This window comes from Hippichthys cyanospilos, chromosome 20, assembly GCF_059441005.1.
Source record: "Hippichthys cyanospilos isolate Australia breed blue-spotted pipefish chromosome 20, RoL_Hcya_1.0, whole genome shotgun sequence".
NCBI classification, from domain to species: domain Eukaryota; kingdom Metazoa; phylum Chordata; class Actinopteri; order Syngnathiformes; family Syngnathidae; genus Hippichthys; species Hippichthys cyanospilos.
This window is the reverse complement of record NC_142388.1, coordinates 1,052,894-1,070,414: the sequence shown is the minus strand read 5'-3', so window position 1 is coordinate 1,070,414 and position 17,521 is coordinate 1,052,894. Positions and strand designations below refer to the sequence as shown.

Genomic DNA, 17,521 nt, shown 5'->3' with positions numbered 1-17,521 from the left:
TTTTACTGGAACATTAAACCGAACAAATTGTGAACTAAACTATTTTACATTATAGCGAAGCAGGCATTTTCCCCACAAACGGAAAATATACAATAAATTGTTTGCAAACAAGGAAGGATTGTGTACTAGAAATCACGCTGAGAAACCCCAAAGATTCTCTAACGAAATAGACAAAGTGCGCCCTCTGCTGGCCACACGCCACACATACAATTAGGGTGTAGGAAGTCGGTCATCGAAGGCTGCTGTGCTGCATGTTTTCCTGGTTTCTATTCCCGACACACATGATTCATGTGTGATTCATTGCTAATGAGCCGATCATTTGAATCAGGTGGGTCAGGAAAAGAAACCTGGAAAGCATGCAGGACAGCGACTATGGAAACCTCTGAATTTGGCATTTTGACATTTATACAAATTAGAATCAAATGATGTTTGGAAAAGAATCATTTTGTCATTTTGAACCAATTTTGTTTTCGGCCTAATACTAAGAAATTAAGATTAATATTTAACTTCAATTACAGCATTAAAAAATAAAAAAAAATGAATCCATAATGATTCCCTGTCATCTTGTTAAAAATATAGATTATATTTCTTGTAACATTTAAAATATTAAACATACTATTTATGTGATGGCCGCTAGGTAGCAGCAGAGCACCGTTGGCAAAAACAACCGCTTGGCGTGAAGTATTATAACTATCAGCATCATTGATTTATAGCCCCTACGACCAAATGTTGTCATCTTAAGCAATGCTTGCTAATGTGCTTTAAATGTCCATCCTTTCAAAGAAGTAAAGCTCAAATATTACGTGTTTGTCTTCATCCTCATCCTTTTCTCTTGACAAGTGCTGATAGGGGGAGCCTCCTCATTCATCACTCTGATATGCGCAGTCCCCCCTTTATGCAACGTGACAAATGAGCTGAGCCTCCCCATCATTGCAAAAAAAACTTCAAAACTATGTAAAAAGAAAATATCAATCTGAATATGTGGCTAAGTGCATGTGCGTGTGAAGTAGCTAGCAAATAATATTTTCTCAATGAAATAAGAAATGCCTTGTGTCCGTTCCACAACCCCCCCCCAAAAAAAAAGTAAGTACTAAATAGTAAGTACTAAAATAATCCATTACTTAAGTAAGTACTACATTAATATTTTGCCTTAGTACTTTAGTATCTATGATTACTAGTAAATAAGTACCACAAGTGATGAATTTTCTGGGTACTTAATTTCCTAAAGTAATTGATAAATAGTACTTAACTACTAAAAGTACTTAGTTGATTACTGAAGTATATCAGTACCAAAAGTAATTATTACCTAAGCACTTAATTACCTAAAATAATTGAATACTTTGGCACTTAATAATAATTGTTCAAAAATCGACTTGGTCCTAAACTAATTGAATACTCAAGTACTTAATTACCAAAAGTAATTGATAACTTTTGTTCTTGATTCCTTTTGCCAAACACATGAAAAACCTGTAAATAAGTACCCCGGATTGGATTTCTAGACTCTTTACAAAAACGTAAAATTGTGTCTTTGGGAGTAAACAGTTTAATTCCTGTTTTCCTACGAAATGAAATATCTCAGTGTTTTTTTTTTTTTCTTTTTTTAATGATGATGCTGTGAGATTGATGACATTAGTGGGGTAAAGTTTGAGCCTTCCGTTGAAATGAGAATGTCATCGAAAGAGTTAACGGTTAACCCTTCAAGAAGTACGTTTGTCACACTTTTTCCATGACAGCTGCCATTAATTAACATCTCCGTGTCAACACTCCCTTCTTGTGACTTGTGACTCCACACCCTTGTCTCACACACACACACACACACACACGCAACCCAAAGTCCCGTTTCCCCCTAGAGCTATATCTAAGGAATCCCAAGAATGGACTTTATCGTGTTCCTCCTCTTTTTTTTTTTTTGAAAAATATATTTATGAGTTTTTGTAACGCAAAGCCAGCTGTTGCATTTGCTGCTTCATTGCACGTAAAGTGCCTGCACGTAAAAATGACTAGTTTTACAACACTGATAACGACATCGAATTTAGTTGGAGTGTCTGTCTTCAGGCGTCCTTGAAAAAAAGTCTCAGGAATCCATGTTTAAGAAGATCATTGACCAAAACCAATTTTTACACTTTTTTACACTTTTTAAGAGTAAAGGATGATCCGAAAATGACGAGAACTAAATGAATTAAATACTAAAGTAATTGATTGCTGTAGCACCTAAAGCAATCAATTACTTTAATACCTGAAGTAACTTATACATATATATGTGAGTGTGTATATATATATATATATATATATATATATATATATATATAGGTATTGGAGATTGAATAAATGGACTCTTAGAAAAAAAAACGTAATAATACGTCTTTGGAATTGAATGAGTTAGAAGTCAGCCCCCCTGCCTCCCAAAAATATTTGATAGTGCAAATTACAATGTACAAAACATAATGTCAAATAAAAAAAATCAATGAGTTTCACTTTGCAGCGTAACTTTTGGCAGTCATATCTTTCAAGAGAAAACAAATACTACTCAAGAGCTCTAAAGCCCTAAACAACACAGGAAGTCCATGAAATGGCCATTTTGACCCCGGAACAGATTATTTCTATTTCCATGACATCTCACCAGGGGCAAAAATGCAACTTTCCATATATCAAATTGATGTACAGTTTCCTCGTACACAAAAACAGGCACGTTCACGCATCGCTGTCATTTGATATCACTGCCAAAGCAGATACTAACCATATCGTATGTACGGTAGGGTATATTTTTCTGCCTTCGTCATGGAAGAGATGAGATGTCATCTGGTTTGACTCCCGTCTCACCGGCTCTCCTTTTCCGGGAAATGCATGCGCCCTCAAACTAAGTTTACTCTTCCCGTTTGTCCGCGATATGTTCCTGTGGGATGCGCATTACCTTCATTTCTACCTACACCCTTTGAGTTATGCTGTGTGTGTCAGGGTCAAGGTGAAAGGAAGTCCCATGCAAGCAGAACTTAGCATGCAAGAGGACAATATTGCGTCTCGTAAAGGAAGAGGTAAAAAAAAAAAAAAGTTTGCATTTCTCAGGTCTGAAAAATTCAATGAATTCAGAAAATATTAAAATATTTGTTATATCTAAGAATGTTTATTGTCATTCAAAACATTGACAAAATCTAAATTATATATAATTGTTCTAATGTTGTACTGACATGATGTAGTGTAATAGTGTAAAAAATAATCCAAAATATTTTTTGGGGGGAAAGGGAAATGCAAATTTGTAAATTAAGTTTATTGAATTGAGTAGAAATTATTAAAATTCATTCTAAAGGACCAATCTGATTAAAAAAAAAAAAAGGCTTACAAAATATGTAACAATAACAATTGTATTTGTAGTGAGGCCATCTTCATTATATGACACGGGCCGCTAAAAAATGGAACCAATTTTATTTGTCTAATCTAAAAATGTTGGATGTCATTCAAATATTTCTGACAAAATCAGATAAATTAATTTTTCAATATTTTGTTTTGTTTTTTTAATCACTTACCAAAAAAAACAAAAAAATATACAGCAACTGGTAAAAAAAAAAAAAAAGTATTGGTAGCAAGGCCATTTTTAGTACATGCTACGGGCTGCTCAAAAATGGACAATGGGACCCACAAATGGCCCCCAAGCCATACTTTAACACCCCTGCTTTATTTTCAATTGCTACATATATCTGGACAATTGTGTAAAAAAAAAAAAAAAGACAATTTCCAACATGGGTGACGTTCACGGTGAAGTTTATTGTGCTGATGGGAAGGAAGCGAGACATCCAGTATAAACGCCAGTGGATTGGAATGCCAGTTTTTTTGAAGGACGTGACATTTACACGCACGCGCGCTTATGGTCTTGCAGGAGCATGTTACACTTGACATTTGTAGTACTTGAAGAAACTACTGAGGATTATACTGGCATATTGCGACAGTGATGTGACAGCAACGATAATGGCTAAATGCCAAGAGTCAATTAGTGTTAATGATGCTCATAGAAAGACAGTGTTGCCATTGAGGAAAGTTAAAAGAGTTAGCATAATACATCATGTTCTCCAAATAATAGAGCAGCACACAATAAGTCACAGTATAAACATTTAAGACGTCGTTTCCCTGCAATCCTTCTTTTTTTGTATAGTCTCGTCTTTTTTTTATTCCGTTTTTTTTTGTTTTTTTACATTTTTGACCAACGCTCGTCTTTTCCCTGATGGCCAATAAGGAAGAAAGAACAAAGGGTAAAACGCTCCAAAAAGAATCCACGTTTGAATAGTTTTACAAGGCTGAAGTACATTCTTTTTGTATTGTTAAACGCAACCCCTGCGCCAGCTACCAAAAAAAAAAAAAAAAAAAATCCCCTGCATCAAAATGTCCTCCATTGTTGCATCATTCTCATGGTGTCCCAGTGGTTCCAATATTTGGGATTTTTTTTCCCTTGTGTTACTTGCTTCTAAAGATCCTGTAAAGTGAATTCAGATTTGATGTTAGAAGATAATTGCAGATTGTGAGCAGTCATCGGGCGCAAGTTGGAAATGTGTTCTTTGTGTTGTATGCCAATTTTACAATTGATGTTGACTTTATAACAGTGGTGTCCAAACATTTTCCTTTGGGGGCCACATACAGAAAAATAGAAAATGTCTTTTTTTTTTTCAACTTCTTAAACTAATTAAACAAGGCTTGACGCATTGTTTTATCTGCTACATCTAAGCTTTCTGTTCAATTACAAAATGTCTTTTTAGCATATGGCGCGGGCCGCAAAGATGTGAACTGCGGCCTGCAAATGGCCCCCAGACCGTAGTTTGGACCTCTGCTTTACAAGAACTTTACCGTTGTCATACACAACAAAAAATACATTTTCCTTCCTTTGGAGAGCTACATCTGTAGTTTTTTTTTTTTTTTTTAATTCAACTACACATATTTTATCAACGCAGCCATCTGCTGATATGCGGGAAGAATACAAACCGGTGAATTGTCTCCAAATGACCCAGTTTTGGAAACCCAATCAAGCGCAGGTCACCACCAGCCCGTTTCTTTGTTTACTGTGTGACACAGCAGTGATGTCACGCTATTTAAGGAGTTAATGTCGCCAGGGCCATCTGGCTGACACACTAGCGTCCTGACATACTTACAAGTCCACAACACATAAACAAAATGTGGATTGACCATTTTGAAACCGGAAAGAAACGAGGGAGGAATTTTCAGCTACATATATTTACTTGGATGTATTTTATTTTATTTATACAGTGAACCTCAGGTTGAACATTTGCGCTTTTTATAACAGCACGAGTCCAAATTTAGACAAAAAAAAAATATATATAATGATCGATATGAATAGATGGAGAACAGTTTAATTGTTTTACAATAGTTTGTCGTATGACTTTACAAGAGAAAAACTCAGTTTGTTTTTTTTTTAATTACTTGATAGGCTAAATGTTTTAATGTCATTACTGTATCTTTTCCTTATGTTGAAATGTGTTAGTGTTAAAAAATAAATGGCAAAAACTCAACCCCCCCTCAAAAATAGTAGATTTTTGCCTTTTATAAACGAGCTAATTTCGGCCAATCTGACCCGGGGAAAAAAATCCAGAATAGGCAAATAAAACGTATAGTTTATCAGTGGTATCAAAGATACTGCCCGTGGGCCGGTTCTGGCTAGCAAATGGTTTTAATCCAGCCCGTGAGATGATTTTGTCATGTAAAGTCTCAAACCGAGCCGATTTTATTTTCAATAAATGAAAACGTTGACATGTATTACGATTAAAAGTAGTGTTAATGTTTGATGATTAATAGTGATGTTGTGTTTGGAATTTTTTGGACCGTATTAAAATAATAATAATCAATTTGAAGCTGTTGTTTATATAAATCTATACCATGATTTTACTGGTCCGGCCCACTTGGGAATATTTTTCTCCACGCGGCCCGCAAACTAAAATGAGTTTGAAACCCCTGTTATATCCATATCACATCTTCTACATTGCAGATTTTACCTTCTTTTTTTTTTTTTTTTTAAATATCGCAGGCAGATCTGGGAGGTAAACGGCAAGGTGACCGGGGTTCACTGTATAATATAGCGATCAGAGTAGCTGTACCCTAAGTCGATCCGGGCATAGTCGGCATAGTCAGGTTTATTCGGGTATTTTCCTTTTGGAAGGCGGCAGCAGATGCGCGGGCAGCTCGGTGGGCAGCTCGTGTCCCTCCAGCTTGACTTTAATGAGGTGGTTGGCCAGCGCAAACTCCTCGTCGTCCAGCATGCCGTCCTTGTCGATGTCGGCCAGCTTCCAGATCTTGCCCAGCACCGTGTTGGGCAGCTTGGACTTGACCATCTCCCGCTTGGCGTTGGCGCCCGTCACCTTGCCGTTGACGGGCGACAGCGTGTAGAAGATCTCGTCGTAGGCCGGCTTGTCTCGCGCCACCACCCACTCGGCCTCGTCGATGCCCTCGCCGGCGCCCTCGCCGTAGCCGTGGCCGAAGGGGCCGTTGAGCGTGCCGTCGAAGGCGCCGCCCTTCACCGCCGCGTTGGGCCGCTGCGTCTCCTCCTGCCGCACCAGCACCATCAGGCCGGCGATGTCGTGGGCCAGCATGTCGTCCGCCGCCTCCAGGAGCTTGGACTTGAGCGGCTGGAACTTGGTCAGGTCCTGAGCTTGCAGTTGGTCCTGCCGGGCAAAGGTTGCGCTAACTCCAAAGTATTCCGAATGTCACGGGTCGCAGATGCTAAAACGCGTCTGTCTAAGATACTACATTTCATCTATCTCGTTTTGCCCTTGCTGAATTGCCTCGTGATGGCTTTGGGGGTACTCGGTGGAAAAAAACATTGTACCAAAGTGCAGTACCAGTGTTCACGCGTGATGACTTCCCATCAATAAGGGTAGTTGAAAAAAAAATATAATAGGGAACTATCGAGAAATAGTTTCTTCTGCTTGTCCTTACCTGCATCCTCTTGAGATTGGGAAAATCTCCAGGCGATATCTGATGCTCCCTCTCGATGCGCTTGTAGATGTCACCCAGGCTGGCGATAAGCTCCTTCTTCTTGTTCTCCCTGCCAAACACGGCCGGCATCTCCTTCTTCAGGGAGCTGATGATGTACGCGTGAACCTGCGTGACGGGACGCAAAGATGCTATCGGGACGACGCCGGCATGGAGGACGAGGACAAAAGTGACAACGGTAAGCACGGCTGCGTGCCATAATTCGGCCTTTGCCAGAATGCTAATGCTCGGTTTTGATGCGTACACGGAACAGTTATTAGGTACGCTATTAAAAACGACCGGCGTTTCACAATCATTACCATTATTAATTTACAGCGTACATTTGTTGTATATGCTACGAGGGCCCGTTATGGTCATCGTGCCTCTAGAAAGCCATCTTTATTTGCTCTGGCGGGACCGTGGCCTAAGCTTGGTTTATGCTCGAAGCGGAAATGAGACGCGCAAAATCTCACCGGCACACGTTTTGCGGCACTTAATACTCGTGGCTTCCCCTCATCTTTCCCCAGAGTGTATGCGCGCTAGGAGTCGTTTACAGTATTTGTGTCACGGCAGTCCTTTTCCGCCGAATCGTATTTTCCGCCCGGGAAATTCCGGACTGCTAGTGAACGAGCGATATCGAAAATCCAAAACTATGGTAACCGTGTTTCAGAAGCGCCGGGTTGACGAGTCGATCGGGTGAGTCTGTCATCCTCAGCCCTATAAAAGCATTTCCCCAAAGTCCGTCTCATGACCTTGAAGCTCAACGCAGATAGACGCGTCGGCTGTCAAACAGGAAAAGGGCATTCAAGTGTTTCCGACAAGTTGTTGAGTGTCCGTCCTCAGACAGGAAATAGGAAATCATTGACTCTGATGCGAACCCATTTGTTAAAACAGATGGACACTGACAGGAAAACACTTATATCCTGAAAACACGCAAAATGCACATATGGCATGTAGTATTCATTTTTTTAAATGTATTTTTTACAATTCAGACAAAAGTATTGGCACAGCGATCTTTACCTTTGCTAATCTCGCCCGCTTGATCAGATCGTTGAGCTTCCTCAGCGCGGCGTTCCGCGGCAACGACTGGATGTCCTTGAATAAGTCCTGCTCCTCTGCCTCAAACAACTTCCTGTTGTCGGGGATCAGCAGCGGATGCGACCAAAAGGAGCCGATGTACACGCGAATCACCTGCCGGAAACAAAGGGAGATTAAAGAAGGAAATTAAACAAAAGAGAGATTATTTCATTAATCTCACCTAAAACAAATTTTAGAAAACCCTCAACCCGTTTTTTTTTTATTTACTTTTGACTAATTGTGTTGCAACAAATCAAAAAATTAATATACAACAACAAAAAGCGGCTTGCCACAAGATAGCGGCAATGGGCTACTTTTGTCTAAATGACACGCCCCAAGTTTCTTTCAGTTGTTTCCTTGTCATCGAAATGCCACCAAATTCCAAGCGCTCGCTCACGTGCAGTACTACCGGTTTTCTTCAAAGTTCATAATTAGAATTCAGGTTGTGAATGTAGGCCATCACTAATAACAGTGTGCTTGCTCTCGTCTCACGTGAGGGAAGTTTACCTCAGGCGTGTTCACTATTTTTCCTAGTGACCACATGAGCGCACCGTACACTCGCATCAGCTGCTGAGTTTCGATCTGGTCAGCCTTGTTCAACACCACCCTGACGACAGAACAAAAACAAGTGCGCAATTGCGCTTTCCTTCGCCACGCGGGTACAAGGGCGCGATCGTGACATACCTGATCTTGTCCTCGTGATTCTTCAGCGCCTTTATCACTTCGGAAAACTCGTCGGAAATGTCCAGTTTGTGGGCGTCGAAGAGCAGAATGATCCTGTCAACTCGCTCGGCAAACCACTCCAGAACGGCCGCAAAGTCATAGCCTGGGAGACGAGAAAAAAAAAAAAAAAAGAAAGATTGGAGTGCCTGCCTTTCACAAGTAAAATCAATGAATTCTAACAACAACTAAAAGATAACTTTCCCACGTTAGCGCACTTAACCTGACAAACCATGCAAAGTCAAACATTAGTGTTTTTAAAGGAGGTCAACCCCAATTTTTTTTCCTTCGCAATCATATGCTCTAAACGCCCCCGCTAGCCTTAACACGGCATTCCCATGAATATTGCGCTTGTGGAGACTAAAGCAGCAAAAAAATCTTTGTTTTTACCCATCCCAGGGGCAGCCATTTTGCCGCTTGCTATCAACTGTGCTCGGCTCGCAAATGTCACATGACCAAACTCTGAAAACGTTTGAGCTGTTCCCTGAGCCCTTTGCTACCATGTCGTCAAGTGGCAAAATGGCCGCCTCTTGAGATGGATACAAACCAGTAGAATTTGCTGCTTGATTTATATTCCACGTAATAATCAAAGTACAGCGGTACGTCAAGATACGAAAATTCAAGTTTACGAAAAACTCGATATACAAAACATCTGAAGAATTTTTTGACAGATAACATGAAAAAAATGAAATACAAATGTGCTGGATAATGCCCCTACTCACCCCTCTGGCCTCGACGATGATAAAATCAAAGATTTTTTTTTCAACAAGGTTCTAACTCGTTTTATCTTGTGGGCCGCATAGAGGAAAATCTATTTCCAAGTGGGCTGGACCAATCAAATCATGGTATATATTTATATAAGATCTATTATTCTTTTTTAATACCGTCCAAAATAGTACAAACACAACATCGCTATTAATCATAACCCCTTACCATTACTATTAATCGTAATACGTGTCAAGTTTTTCATTTATTGAAAAAATCTAGCTCAGTTCTATTCATTACAAAATCATATCACAGGCTGGATTAAACGCGTTGGTGGACCAAAACCGGGCCGTGGGACATATGTTTGACATCCCTGTTCTAGTCCCTCCCCCAGCCTGAAGAAGCTGTACATAGTAATGTTTTTTTTTGCCATTTACCTTGTATTTTTTTCCGCAGTTCAGTTTGTACTGTATTTGTTCTTGCCGTTTGCTCTCCTCCTCCTCTCCTAATGGTTTCGGACCGAATTTGTTTCGTATCTTGAGGTACCGCTATATGTTTTTAAAGAGTTTAGTATAGTGGGGGTTACATAGAACATGATATTGTGAACAAAATATCTAGATTGACTTCCCCCTTAAGACTAAGAGACTGCAACCAAGTGTCAGTTGCGTAATTGCGCTTTTTGAACGTTAAGTGCAGCTTCTTGTGCAAAACCGACAAGATGCACCTCGTCGGTTTGCCCAAGAAGCTGAATTTGTGGAGCAAATCTGTACAAGGCATTGCAATGGTAGTTCTTTGCAACCCGTGTAACGAGATTCCCAAACACTAAGAGCAAGAAAGAGTCCACAACTTAGTCCAAGCCGAAAGTATCACATGGTTAACTGCTTGTTGACGTCTCACAGACAATACCTCCATAAGGACATCTACGGAGGCTGCTATAGCCTGATAACTCCTCCTCTGGACACACAGAGTGCACACACACCAACGGGGGTGCGTAGAGACGGACAAATAGTAAGACAAGACAGATAGTGGCTCAAAATAAAATACGGGCAGAAACCGTATGTGCGAGAAGCATTTGGCAAGCGAGAGAAATAATGCCGTCGTCGGTTAACCGGCTTCTTTTGTCCGCCGCCGCCGTCGGTATGGCGATGCTGCCGTTTAGTGTTGGGAATGCCTTTCCGTGGCACCGCGCCGGACTAAAAAGAATTCTGGGAATCGTTGTTTGCCATTTAATGTCTGTGCACTGCGGTATGTGTCACATGCGGTCGCGAATCCCAATTTTTTTTTTTTTTGCTGTACAGCAAAAGACAGCGGTTGTGTGAGGGCAGGTTGATTAGCTTAGCATCTTTAGCTTCACACTGTGTTGCGTGAGCTAGCCTTGCCACGGACCGTTCGGTTTCTACACTGAAATCATTAGCAATATTTCAAGACATGATGTTAAGACACAAATGAATTACATTAGCATGTCTATTAGCATTTATGGCTTACTACCATGTGTTTAATGTTGCTATAACCAATTTCAAGATCAAATGTAAACTAATAAACTAGCACTGCAAGCATGATTAGCTTAGCATGTCTTGGCTGCTTTCTAAACACGCTGAGAGAACTGTTTTGAAGTTCTTTCATTTTCATAGAATTAAAAAATAACGTTAAGCCTCGGTGTTGTGGCGTTTAATAGTACGAGATGACAAACTTAACATTTACGTTTGTGTGTATGCGTGCGTGTACGTGTGTGTGTGTGTGTGTGTGTGTGTGTGTGTGCATGTGAGAACGCAAGCACGTGCCCAATCAAAGCTCATTTTTAGACACGAATTCCTCTTCTTTGAGACACAATGCTGCTGAAACGCGGACATTGTCGGATAGTTGACTGTTGGGTGGCTGAACGGGTTTGGTGAAAGAATGCGATCATGCACGCACACACACACATAAACAGCCGGCGTTTTACCTCGACTGATTCTTTGTTTCTCCCCTGACAGGATCCCTGGGGTGTCAATCACACTGATGCTCTCCAACACCGGGTTAGTCAGCTGGGCACATACAAATCTACACACACACACACATTATACACATCACTCATCAAGACTGTGTTAAAACAAACCCAGCGGTAAACTATATGCAGGTACAGTAAATGCAAGGCCTGCATGTGCTCTTTGACAAAAGAAAATGTCATATTTGATCAAAATTTAAAAAAAAAAAACAAAAAAAACAATGCACTTTTTCTCCGGTAAAGAGATTCTAAGTAAACAAAACATGTTCCAAGGAAAACAGTGACCTCTGTTCTAAGCACACAAAAATCTCTTCAGAGTATGTGTTGATCCTCCGTGTCCCAGAAGGATACTATATTCCATGGGAGGAGGTGTGAAAACGCTCAACTTTGGACTTTAGCTGTTGATATTAGTTTGACTCCACAAAACTCTTGACAGCCATTCCGGCTAATGCGCCGAGTCATTCAAAATGTTGGCGGCGTTTCATTTGTTTCGCGGAACGCTGAAAATTTGATCGATCTCAGAGATGGCCGTTTCCATACTTGCCGTCGACTGAAAAGGACATCGCATGATCAAAATGGGAAAAAAGGGGAGCGGTGATTGGTTTCCACCAAAATCCGGACTAACTCTGATTTCAGGTAACAGACAGAGAAAAAATGGCCACGCCCTGAAATCGATAAAAAAAAAAACTTGATTTTTTTGTCATTGTTTTGCTCTTTAATTTAAATTCTACAAATGCAATTTTCATGACAAATGTTGTGTTTGGACTATTGTTGGGCCAATGAAGTAATGAAATCTCTTATAATATGGCTCAAGAAGATTTTTGGAGCGTCTACAAGTGATCGACACGCCTACCAAATTTCATGTTGCAACCATGAAGGTTTGACAAAACATACTTCCAAAACAACCCTAAAACGGCAGCTACTAACCAAAATGACCGACTTCCACCGTGAGTTCAACTTCAAATATGTTTTTAGCAGGACTACTTTTGAAAAATGTCAACAAAGTTTTATTCAACTCTACGAAATTGGCTTTGGGGGCTGAATTTTTTACATAACTGCCAAAATGATCCAGATATCCACTTCCAACCAAAATGGCCAACTTCCTGTTTGCGGCAAGGCTTCTCGAGCCGTCCTTTGGCGTTAACGGAAAACGTCGTCGCGTTGCGAGCATCGCAGCTCACCTGTTTTCTGGGTTTGGTTTGATTAAGTTGCAAAAATGAGCCCGAGGGCACTTTGAAGTTACTTTGACTTCACAGCAGAGGGCGGTATTAAGCCGATAAAAGGATGAATTAGTCCTCTTCATTCATAAGGCACAAATAAAATATCATTTCTCCATCAAAAAAAGTTGCAAGCGCCTGTTCACCGCCGCTAATATCTTATCTTTTTTCTTTGGCTTTGGCATGACCTACATACACATGCGTCTCATGACACGGGCAGGTAGGCTGGTGAGTGTGAGGAAATTCATTCAGAAAGGAATGTAGCGCTGCCTTGCGGATTCTCGCCCCCCCCCCCCCCCCCCCCACTTAACATACTTAGCATCACTACACGGCGAGGCGCGAACCTGTTGAGGAAGGCGTTCCCGAAGGCGTTGAGCTTCCTGAAGGGCTTTTTGGGGTCCACCACCAGGGCGTTGCCGGGGATCACGCCCTCCGTGTCGCCGTGCATCACCGCGATGAAGGAATCCGTGGTGGGCTCGGGCCCGATGCGCATCCCGGGAAAATCTTGCTCCAACAGGTAGCTGTGGGACAAGTGAGGCGTTCCGTCAACAGATGTCTTTGATAAGATGACGACAGCGTTAAAGGGGTAGTCCACTTTTTTTTCGCCGTTTCAAAAAAAAAAATGTCGACGGTTATTTATTCACGTGCAATTAAAACTTTAAAAGACATTTTCCCACTTGCTGTCCACTAAAAATGATATCACCTGCGCTGAACGGTAACGCCCAATCACAGATCGGTTTGTGAATGTCACATGACGCAACTGGCGAGCAGTGATTGGTCGTTGCCCGAGCCTCAAGCAAAGGTGGTCATTTTCAGTCGAAAAGGGGAAAAATGTGACATTAAAGTTGTTAATTGTACATGAAAATGAATTCTTATCACATTCCTTATAGAGAAATTATTAACTTTTCCCTGCTGTAAATGTCAAACTCAACAAAATAAAGGTATGTAACGTTTAGCAAACGAATCTCTATAACACACTCTAGCAAAGAGGTGCCTCTTGTTCCAATTAATTAGCTCTTCATTTGAAAAGAAACATGTACTGTTCCTGTCACCGCATTCAAAATCATTTAATTCGGTTTGCCAAGACTTCCAGCAACCCTGTTGGAATCTCGCGTACCCCCCAAAGTGCCTTCTCGTACTCCCGTTTGAGAAGCTCTAATTTAGGTCAAGCAAACCAATTTTCCCACCTAACAATCGGCGTGGGGCAGATGGCGCCGCACGGCTTTAGTGGCTACATGGACTTAACCCCGGGCAGATCCTCCCAACGTTCGCTAATGCTCTTTATAGCGGCAACGAGGAGATCATTTGGACTTGGTGGTACCTGACAAACCAGTTTGAGTCATTTAAGCGCAAATACCGGAGTCAGTCGCACAGGGGAAATCCACAACTCCAAATCCTGGAAAGAATTTCGCCTCTCACTTCCTATTTTCAGTATGGACATTTGTGTATAGGACTTTGTCATGTGCTCGTTGATGATTTAAAAAAAAAAAAAGTTGGGATGTTAAGAGCAGGAATCTCAAGCTTGTCAAGATTTGAAGCGAGTTGCCATGGCGACGCTGTCTTTACTCTCACCTATTGGACAAAAATGTCACTTAGTAAACACATGCTAGCATGTGACTTACAACCTTGAAGGTGACTCTTAATTGTTTCTGCCTTTCTTTTAAGTTTAAACTGATGTAAGGATGCCCTGAATTCCACTCACTTTTTTTTTTAGACATCTTTACAATGAACACACATATATAACGTAAACACACACACACACACACACACACACCTTGGTGAGGAGCTAGCAGTGCCTGGTGGAGCCATCTCTGTTCACAAAACACGTGTCCTCCTTTTGGGGTTCGCTTTATCTCCCGTGTTTAAAAGCTCGTAAAGAACCCGAACGCAACACGACAACCCCTGCTCACGGTTCCGAATCAATCGTTTCATGTCTTTTTCTCCACCGCAGTAACTGCGATGACCTTTAAACCAGATGAATATTTGTCAATGAACAAGAAAATAAGCAAGAACGTGTTCTGGTTTAATATTCACATGGATCATTCACGAAGAGCGAAGCGAGCGCAGCCATAGCTGACCGAAGGTTACCGAGCATTTTGGACATTCCTCATCGTCGCGTTAAAATGTCAATGGTCAAGCGGCTGACGGGAAGGGGGTGGGGGGGTCACGGGAGGGGGAGATGGGATGTCGGCAGGAAGTTGCTAAAGAGAATACTTGCTGGCTCGAAACGACTAATTAAAAGTGTGTGTGTGTGTCAGGGGCACTTGCGATCTTAATTCTGAATTTGACCCGGATGAATACAAGGGCGGCTCGGTGGCACAGTGGTTAGCACGTCCGCCTCGCAGTTCGGGGACCTCAGTTGAAATCCACCTTGCCGGCCTTCCAATGTGGAGTTTGCATGTTCTCCCTGAGCCTTCGTGGGCGTTTGTCTCTGTGTGCCCTGCAATTGGCCGTCAACCAGTTCAGGATGTCCCTTGCCTACTGCCCCTAGACAGCTGGGATAGGCACCAGCAGGCCTGCGACCCTAATGAATCTAAGCAGAAAAGTGATAGAATACAAGGAAACCTCTAAGACAAAAAAATTAAAATTCTTAAAAAAAATAAATAAATGATGGAGGGGCGTAAGCAGAAACAGATGAATGACATTTTTTTTCATTTTTTTATTTAATTGGAAAAAATGATTGTTGAAGATTAGATTCATCTGCCACTGCCACCTAACACTACATTCATTACATTTGACCGCAGTATTTTTCCAGAAAAGTTAAAGTGCCAAAATGCAAGATTTTTGGGAACGTCCACTATTTGTAAGAATTGTTTTTGAGTTTTCAGGTTATATTCAAGCCTTTATAAGGTTCATTATTCATTTGCGATAATGCATTATTAATTTTTTGTCATAACCACAGTTTTTTCAAGAAACGGACGCAAATGATATTTTCTGAAAACATTTTCAAAGTGGATTAAATGAGTTTGTGATATTAAGGCCTTTATTGCCTCTGTAATAATATTTTAAAGCAAAAATAAAATCACCTCCACACGATATGGATAATGTCATCTTTAGAGAGGCCAACATGCATGTTTTAGCAACGTAGCAGGAAGCCGGAGTACCCAGTGGAAATCTCTGCAGAAACAGGGGGAACAGAACTCTGCAAAGGAAGGCCGGAACTGAAATTGGAACTCTTAACGCTAAGCGCTGTGACGCTGGATCACATGTCATTGAAAACATGTCAAATTTGCAGCGTAATAACACAAGCGGGGAGTTATTTTTCGCGCTCTTCTTAAATAAGGTTTGGGGTTATTTCAAAAGCTGTAGGGCGTGTCTCCTTTGATTGAACTTTAACATCTGCGTTTGATCTCATGTTTGTGCGCATGTTTTGTGTTCTTCTCACCGTATGAAGCTGGTCTTGCCCGTGGAGTACTGGCCCACCAGCAGCACCATGGGCTTGTTGTCAAAGTCGGCATCCTCCAGCGCCGGCGAGTGGAACTCGTGGAACTTATAGCTCTCCTCCAGCGGCAGCAGCTTGGTCTTGTAGAGCTTCTTCAGGCCGTCGCTGACCGTCTGGAAGACCTCGGGCTCCTTCTTCCTGCGGTCGTCGCCTCCCAGCCAGCTGAACATGATGGCTGCACTTCTTTTGGCCGCTACTGCCGATTGCTTCTCGCCGTCTGCCGGCCGGTGAGTCCTAGAGCTTGAAGGGCGCGCAGAGGGTGGGTGACATCTTCAAATGTGTTCATCAATTACAACAGTGTCCAACTTGTGCCACGTATATTGTTTTGCTTTGCATTTAAAAAAAAACACTATTTCAATGATACATTTCTGCTAAGGAATAAAAAGTAAGGGAAGAGATTCGAAATAAATGCTGGGTGTGGTTCCAGCCAGATAATTCGGTGCTATTAGAGGTGGAAAAAAAAGTCAATACCCAAGCTGTCAAGATGGTTTGTCTCGTGCCAATTACAGTCGACGCTCTAATTGCATTCTATTCATCCGGGTATTTCCAGCTTCTCGCAAGCCTCCAAAAAGGACAAAAGCACAGCTTTGTATAATCGATTTGATGCAATATTGTGGTTCCCCCCCAAAAAAAAGATCTCGTCCAAGCGCAATAATGCCGCTACGGGGCCGTGGGCGAGCACTGGAATCCCATCAATGATGCACTGAGCTGCCGCTTTGCTGTCAAGCGCCGTTATCCTTCCATCCGCCGTTAGCTGTCAAAACACGCTCGTAAAAGTGGATTTGTGGCGTTTGGGATGGAAAAATTCAATTGCGCGAACGCGAACGAGGTGGGCTTCGGAGTTTGCGAAGGCTAAGGGGCGGCAGCCGGTCACTCTCTCTCCCCTCCTCCGGAGCTCTATCCTATTTAAATGCCGACTCGCTGGGAAACCCGAGCCCACCGGAAGTGGCTCGCACACGGACTTGTGGCCCCGCCCAGTGATGCGGTGAAATGGTGCGCCATCTACAGACTGAAAGTGGTTTGCAGCTTCCTGGCTAAAACGCGCAAGCACGTTCGAGTCGTCGTTAAGTAACGCACGAGTGATGTCACTGTGACAGTTTGTATGACGAACACTTTTAAGGTCATTTTGTAAAGCCTTTCAATATTTTGGTCCTGCTTTATTGTTGTGGTTATGCACGCAATGTTGTGATTGGTAGATTTGGGAGATGCACATTTCTACATGTGAGATTAACAAAGTATCTCGTTAGAAAATAACAAAACGGCAAATTGCGGGGGTAAAAGGAAGTCTGTCGCTTACAGTCTAGTTACTAGAGTCTAGTTACTAGACTGTAAGACTAGACTCTAGTAAGGTCACGATCACAGTAAATGTATGTGCTAAAGATCCAAAACAAATGTGAAATGATCAATTGA

At 41.7% G+C, this 17,521-nt stretch overlaps 1 protein-coding gene across 2 annotated transcripts; it reads right to left on the bottom strand.

Moving 5' to 3' along the window:
* Positions 1-3,739: 3,739 nt before the first annotated feature.
* Positions 3,740-17,105, bottom strand: ehd3 (EH-domain containing 3). 2 transcript variants are annotated; one of them, XM_088403610.1, is made up of 9 exons: positions 16,583-17,105; positions 16,055-16,381; positions 13,014-13,190; positions 11,411-11,508; positions 8,728-8,869; positions 8,551-8,650; positions 7,987-8,157; positions 6,931-7,095; positions 3,740-6,656 (listed from the first exon to the last, which is right to left on the bottom strand). In XM_088403610.1, the coding sequence occupies exons 2-9, from the start codon at positions 16,279-16,281 to the stop codon at positions 6,129-6,131; spliced, it is 1,608 nt and encodes a 535-aa protein (XP_088259736.1). In that variant the 5' UTR covers positions 16,282-16,381; positions 16,583-17,105; the 3' UTR covers positions 3,740-6,128. The 2 variants fall into 2 exon arrangements, with proteins under 2 accessions (XP_088259736.1, XP_088259735.1); XM_088403609.1 differs by having other exon boundaries at positions 16,055-16,351.
* Positions 17,106-17,521: the final 416 nt, after the last annotated feature.